A 6765-nucleotide genomic window follows, 5' to 3' on the forward strand; every position below is an offset into this window, starting at 1 on the left:
AAAAAAAAAAAAAAAAAAAAAAAAAAAAAAAAAACAGGTGGCACTGCCAGAGTTCACACAGTAAACAAGTCAAATTTCACAGGCAGAGTGGGAGGGCTGCTCAGAAATATACCGCTCTAGTCCACACATACATTACAGGAAACAGGCTGTTTGTACTCCAGTCACATGCCTAACACCCCCTCCCTCCTCCCTAGCCCCTCCCCCCTTCTTAAAAGCAAAACCAGAGCTGTCAGCAGACTGGAAGATTATTGGCTTTTAGGTGCCTACTATGCTGGGATCATGAGCTGATTCCGGCAACTGGGATCCTGTGCAGTGATACAAGAAGCAGTTCCCCCAGCAGCTGTAGCAGATGAGGAATAAGGCTGCCAGGAAGACCAAGGCACAAATTGTGCAAGGCTTCCGTTCCAGGAGGAAACTGAGCAGGTAGAAGCCCATAAACATTGAGTGACTGAACCACAAGGCTGGGTTGAGGGGCTTGGGTATCAGGAGGACAGGTAGCAACCACTGAAGGCAGTACATTGTGTCTGGCTGGCAGGGCCCCTGTGGCAGCAGTGGTCAGATGTGCTTTCAGAACAGTCTTCAGCCACTCCTCTGGTCAGCAGGCTTTCAGGCTGTTCTGTAGAGAGGGGTAAAATGTCAGACTGTAGGAGAAACACAGCAAAAAGATTCACAGCAGTTCTTGAGCAGCTTCATTTATTCCCAAGCATGGTGTGCTGATGCTTAAACTCCTAATACTAAAGTTTCTGTCTCAGAGCTGGTGGAAGCTGTTGTGCTTTCTGAGGCATTTCAACTATAGACATGATTATCCATAGCTAATGTGGAGGAGCATCCCTTACGTGCTCTTTCTCAGCTTTCTACTCAGGCTAAAAGTTGTCAGATCCTTTTCTTTAGCATAGTGCAGAACAGAAAGAGGGAGAGAAAAACAAAGGAAAGGAAAGCAAGCATGCGTTTATCCAAGGCTTTCAACAGACTTGAACAATAATATAAGTAGAATTGACAGAGGTGAACTCGTTAGTGCTACAAAGGAAGAAACAGAAGACCAAGAAGGGTTGGAAGCACTAAGGTTTGATATTTAGCCACACTTCTAGGAAGTCTTAAGCCTACAGACTGCTTCCTCTCTAGACACAGACCCATTACAAAGTCTTCCAGCTTGCAATCTGAAAAAAAATGAAATTCCACTGGGATCATACAAAATTCAAGCTACCTGTAACTCAGCAGGAAAGTACTGACAGTGTCCATGCTACAAAACAAAGGGAAGGACAGTCCCTACTTAAGGGATCTATAATCCTTGCCAATCGGCTAAAGTCACATAAGACAAAGTATGTGAATAGATCAGTGGGGACTGTCTCAAAATGGCAATTTTTGTAAGTACTGTAAACACAGGATTTCCTCACATGGATTATTATAAAACTCTGGGAACAGTGCCATTTAAAGGCTTCTCTCATCACACAAAGCAGCTGACTATAGGTCCAGAAAATACATTTCCACCTTTACCGACCATATCAACCATGTTAAGTGTGGGGAGCATGGGGGGGGGAGTGTCAAAGCAGCTGAAATACTGTTGTCTAAGAATTTCAGAGGGCTTAACAACAACAACAACAACAAACAAATCTTCCACTTGCTTTTATAGAGCCAGAACTGTTGAAAGGGGGCAGAGAATGAAGTTTTACAGTCTGGACTAGCAGGTCAGGCTAGAAGACATCAGTGTGGTAAGGGGAGTAACTGGCAATACTTTCTTGAGTGTGCAGYAAGGAAACAGTGAGACTAGGGTATATTCAGGCTCCTAGCTTACTACCCCAAAAAGATAAAATCACACAGGGCAATGCTGGGAAAAGGAATAGCTTGGGAAGAGCATTCTTCCCGGTGATCCTGCAGCATGTTGCGGTGACATGCACCAACACTGAATGGAGCAACAGCCAGCCACGGAACAGAAGGACAGGCACAAGGACAGACCCGAACAGTCTTACAAAGCACCATGGCCTCACCCAGTTAGCAGGCCCTGGTCAGAACAGCTTTTTCCAGCAATCATTTTATCTGAAAATACTCAGCTGAGTAGTACTCTGTCAGAAGGATGAGCGGCTGAGCTGAGACTGTTAGGATTAGAAGTGGGGGTGGGAAGGTTAGTAGGATGAAGAAGTGAGAAGGTAAACAAATAGCACATTCCTTTGGCTCCTGCTGGCAGAGGATGGGATTTCTTGGCTAAGGGAGGGAGAATGAGTGATTGCATGGAGCAGCCGAGACAAAACCACACGTGGTTCTCTTCCAAAAAGCACTGAGGTCAGATACACGTCTTACAGCTTTGTAAGCTCCTAGGTACCAAGTCCGTTGTCAGAAGCAGGAAGCATGTTGCCATCCTCTGTGTTCTTAGCAGCAGGATATATTTTAACATTAGTGAAAAAGAATGGAGGCCAAAATCTCCATCAGGGCAAACAGATTAAGAGTACTTGGAGAAAGTGTGCTGGCTCTCCTGCAGGAGAATATTCTCCAGCAGAGAGGACAGCTGGGGTTCAATTAGTAAAACTAAGCTGCAATTAGGCAGCCAAAGAATAGGAGGGAAGTTGTTTTATGCTGCAGTTTGCCTAGAGTCAAATCAAAGGAATAAAATTCTCAAAGTTAGTCCTATTTTATGCAGCTTCTTCATATCTTTAAGGCCAGTCCCATGCCAGTTTCCTCATTTGTAAACTGGGAATAATAATTACTTATTTCATAGCAATAGATGCTGTCTGCTAGCCTTTGTAAATCACTTCCGAGTTTATTCTAGAGTAAAAGTAACCTAGAAGCATGAGGCACTTTTTTTTTTCCAAGGGGAAGTACTCAGAGAAATGATTTAACAACAAAGGTCTCAAGAGGTGGRTAATTAAACCCCTACCATCCAGCTCTTCACTGTCTGTCCTGCTAGGCAAAGATCAGGTTGTTTTAAATACAGCAAAACCATCATGAGTAAGTGTTCYGCAGCCTTTTCCTTACCCCCTCTAAGTGTTCCTTCATCCAAGTTTCATATAGTATTTCTGTCCCAACTGCCTCAAACACTGTGCAGTACAAATCATTGCACAAATATCATGTAATACTTTTGCTAGAGCCACTCCTGAGGCCATGTCAGTTTGACTTATGTTGCAGGACACACTGCAGTCTTTGGGTCACTAATTCTTGAAGCTATAATTTTAAGTGCCTACAGACAATCGTATTGAGGTTTCTGTCTCTTGGGTAAAGAAACAGACAGGTCTTCTCAAGTTGTTTTCCTACTTGTCAAAGGAGCACAAGGCTGGAAGAATGCTCTAGAATCCTTTAGGACTATGTCATAACACACTCAGCTATAACAACTCTATGTTTAGCTACAGCGTCTGCAGCCTCTAAACTTTGCAATGGACTGCAGTTGAAGAGTGTAATTATAACTCATGACATAGCTGCCTTTAACAGGACAGTCCGGCCTCCTCATCACAGCAAAGACTTAGAGATAATGCTATAAACATTGAATTTTAAGTATTTAAGCATTACCTAAACACTTCCTACAAATAGAAATTGATCTCAGGACAAGTTATCCATTTGTAAATACTGATATTTCCTGGAAGAGCCAGTTGCTTGTAGGAATCAATACAACCACTCTATAGGATAATGAAACATTTAATATTGATTATTTTAACTACAAAACTTCTTCTATGCCAATGCCTTTCAATCTGTAAACCTCTTTAAACTTCTGACAAATGTAGATGGTTGAACAATGTCTCGTATTTGTGGTTTGACTGTCCTTTTTATTTTCATATGCCCCTTAACTATCCACCAGTTAGAGGTTGTGAAACTACTGTCTACTACACCTGATAACAAATATTAGATAATGTACCAGGTAGTCAAGACTTTCACTGCGCTGTCTTCTTTAAGGGACTTTCCACAATTAAGATATATAGTCTTCCTAGCTCATAACTGGTGATTCCTCTAAACAGCTGGCAACAGTTTGCTTTCCAAGCTGTCAGTCCTAACACCATTTAGGTCTCCTACAGGGATAACAGTGTTTYCTGCTATCAGTTCTTTACTAAAGAGGAAAATACCGCTTTCCTTAGTGTCCAGGATTGGAAGACTCTTCCTGAGGCCATAATAATATTCTAATCTGTCTCTATTCTAAAGCAATAGTCTGAAGGAGAAATTTGCAAATAAGAAATTTGTACCTTGTTTTCTCTGTTCCCTCCTCATGATCCAAGCAAGAAATTACCATGTCCCAGAATAATCAGCTGTCACCCAACAGCATTCTTACTGGCTTCTTGTTTCACAATCACATTTTGCTTTTCCTCAACCTGTTACTCTTGTTCTCCTCAAGCCTAACTCACCTCTCTTTAGCTAACCTGCTGTCCTGTTCTCCTCAGAGTGCTCTAGTCCTCTGGTTCAGTGATCTGAATTGGCAGGCACTCATGTTTACCAGACAGTTCTTATTCATTGCACCAGCACTGCCTCCTCTCGCTCCTCCACAGGTATTAGAGCCACTTGAACTTACTTCAAACCCCTCAGCTGCAGAGAGCCCAGGATGTTCCTGCTGTTCTCCCCACAATCAGCATGCTGTGGTTCCCTTCTGATCTCCAAACATTCTGCCGGAGTCTCCTCCCTGCAACTTCCTGCAGGCAGAGGAATACCTTGGGGAGGTTACCTGCATGCCTCATTAGTAAGCAAACACCAATACTTTTCCACATCCTTATTAATCAGCTTACATCATATCCAGTCTTCCCTTTTGTCATCATCTCCCCTCCACTTGAAGAGCCTCAAAACCAGCATGTCCTGGCATATGCCAGCATGACATACAGGAAGGATTTTCAAATTCCAGTGTATGTGTACTGGCACACTTTTCCCGCTCAGATACAGAAGCAAAACATTGTCACTTAAGACAAGAAAAAAGTGAGCAACATAGCTCAAGTGTGCAGTGTTTTTAAATGGACTATTCAGATTTTTGAATAAACTCACGTGAGGAGCTAGCAAGCTATTGCCTGGTATTCCACGAGCTAACTCAGCAACTAAAAGGCTGGCAGATGTTCATATACCATGTTTTATACATTACTATGCCAATACCAATGTCTTTAATAGTCCATTTATGCTGACAGGAGAGAATAATGGCCTTCACTAAACACTYAAAGAGCTATTTAGAGGTAAGTTTGTTCATACCTTACCAAAGTTGCTGTTAAACAGGTACCTTCCAAAAGGAAGGGAGATTTTCCTCAGCACATGGTGCACAAACAGTATTAGGCAGTTAAAAGGCATGCAACAGAAGACTGAATAACTGACAGGGTTTTGGGGGGAGGGGTTGGTGGGGGTCTGATGCCAAACTTACCCTTTCCCAAAAGCCTGAGTTTCTACTTGGGAATTAAGAGCCATACTTCTAGACAGAACTCTCCCAGGTTTCACAGTGCACATAGAATTAGAGTAGACCTCAGGGTCTCACACTGAGTTTCTTTCCTGTAAGGTTTGCCTACAGTATAGTTTGCTTAAAATTTTGTTTAAATCAAAAGTCTTGTCACAGCCACACAACTAAGTCACGTGTGTGCGCAGTGCTTTTTGATCACTCTGGCCTGCCAGAATGTATTTAAAACAAACTCTGAAATACTATGTATCATCTAAAACTGCTGCTAAAAAAGCRCAGTGTCAAAAGCATTGTTCTTTAAAAAAAAGTGAAAGAGCTATCAAATGACAAGTTTAAGGAGTTCAATTGCTCAGACTTTTGAAGACATGTGCAGTATCTGGGATTTAAATTCTTCAGCTTGCTTTTCTTTATCATCCTGCCACCATCTTTTCTGACATTTTTTCGGGTTTATCTCACTATGACTCAGCTGGAAAAAATGAGTCTTAAATTTTTGGCAAAGGCTTTATCCCATCCTTTGAGAAGTCCAGTCCATACCTTGGAACATTTGATGCAGATTCAGAAATGGTGTGATATAATTGCAAACTTCTTCCAAAAAAAGCAGCAAATCCTTGACTAATCAAGGGTCCAGGTTACAAAGTGTTCTGTTTCCTCAAGCTAGAGACAACCCAAAGCAGAAGTCTCATTTTATGAAAATTTCTAGAGGAGGCTTTCTCTTGAATCATTCTTTTCACCATTTTCTTAGCTGCTCTTTGAATTTTGTTTTTTAAGTGAATTGATTTGCCACACCATCCCTCTTAGCCCAGTGTCCAGGTCCTTGGGGACTGCAGTGTGCCCATCAATGTCAGCTCTGATAAACCTCCAGCAATGAGCAATAAGGCTACAGTATTATCRCCATCTCTCAGAACAGAAAGTCACAGGAGCAGAACCTTAAGTCTGTCAGCACTATGGTAGGAAGAGMTGTAAACAGGGACAGCTGTCCTCCGGAGTAACTTTTTTTCCATTTGTATTTATCTGTCAATCTATCCCCCTCCCCCTTTTTTTTATTGTCAAAGGTCAGGAATTTCTGGCTGATTCCAAATGTCCTGAAATACATTTCACTATTTTTTTAGTTTCTATCTTGGATCTCTTTACAACCCTTTCTGCCTTCAATATCATGCTTTAGGCGGTGCAAATACTGCCTGACAAAGGCCAGTTTTCTGCATTTCAAGTAAAGAGAGCCAAAGAATGCAATTTCAGAAAACGTTCCTGGCAAGTTTTTGTATGTACATACAGGTAAATGAGTGTGTGTCTATAGAACCTGAATACGCAAAAGTTTGTTCACCGTGACAGCATTTGCCGGACAGATTCCAGCGTTCCAGTGCCGGGGTGAAGACGCACAGAGGGCGGCTCGCTGCGGTCGGTGCACACTGCCGGGGGAGCGTGCTCGG

The 6765-nt window shown here is 42.3% G+C and overlaps 1 protein-coding gene across 5 annotated transcripts; it reads right to left on the bottom strand.

Annotated features, from left to right (window-relative positions):
* BLCAP (BLCAP apoptosis inducing factor) lies at positions 1-6759 on the bottom strand. 5 transcript variants are annotated; one of them, XM_085313963.1, is made up of 3 exons: positions 6660-6756; positions 5873-5992; positions 1-616 (listed from the first exon to the last, which is right to left on the bottom strand). In XM_085313963.1, the coding sequence occupies exon 3, from the start codon at positions 517-519 to the stop codon at positions 256-258; it is 264 nt and encodes an 87-aa protein (XP_085170089.1). In that variant the 5' UTR covers positions 520-616; positions 5873-5992; positions 6660-6756; the 3' UTR covers positions 1-255. The 5 variants fall into 5 exon arrangements, with proteins under 5 accessions (XP_085170089.1, XP_085170087.1, XP_085170092.1 ...); XM_085313961.1 differs by lacking the exon at positions 5873-5992 and having other exon boundaries at positions 6660-6759; XM_085313966.1 differs by lacking the exon at positions 5873-5992 and having other exon boundaries at positions 6609-6751.
* Positions 6760-6765: the final 6 nt, after the last annotated feature.

The sequence above is a fragment of the Rhea americana genome, unplaced genomic scaffold, assembly GCF_003343005.1.
Source record: "Rhea americana isolate MKP2758 unplaced genomic scaffold, rheAme1 scaffold_4, whole genome shotgun sequence".
NCBI lineage: Eukaryota > Metazoa > Chordata > Aves > Rheiformes > Rheidae > Rhea > Rhea americana.

Bases quoted from the DNA above. Each gene is read 5' to 3' on its own strand.
- BLCAP (XM_085313961.1), bottom strand. From the start codon at position 519: ATGTACTGCCTTCAGTGGTTGCTACCTGTCCTCCTGATACCCAAGCCC.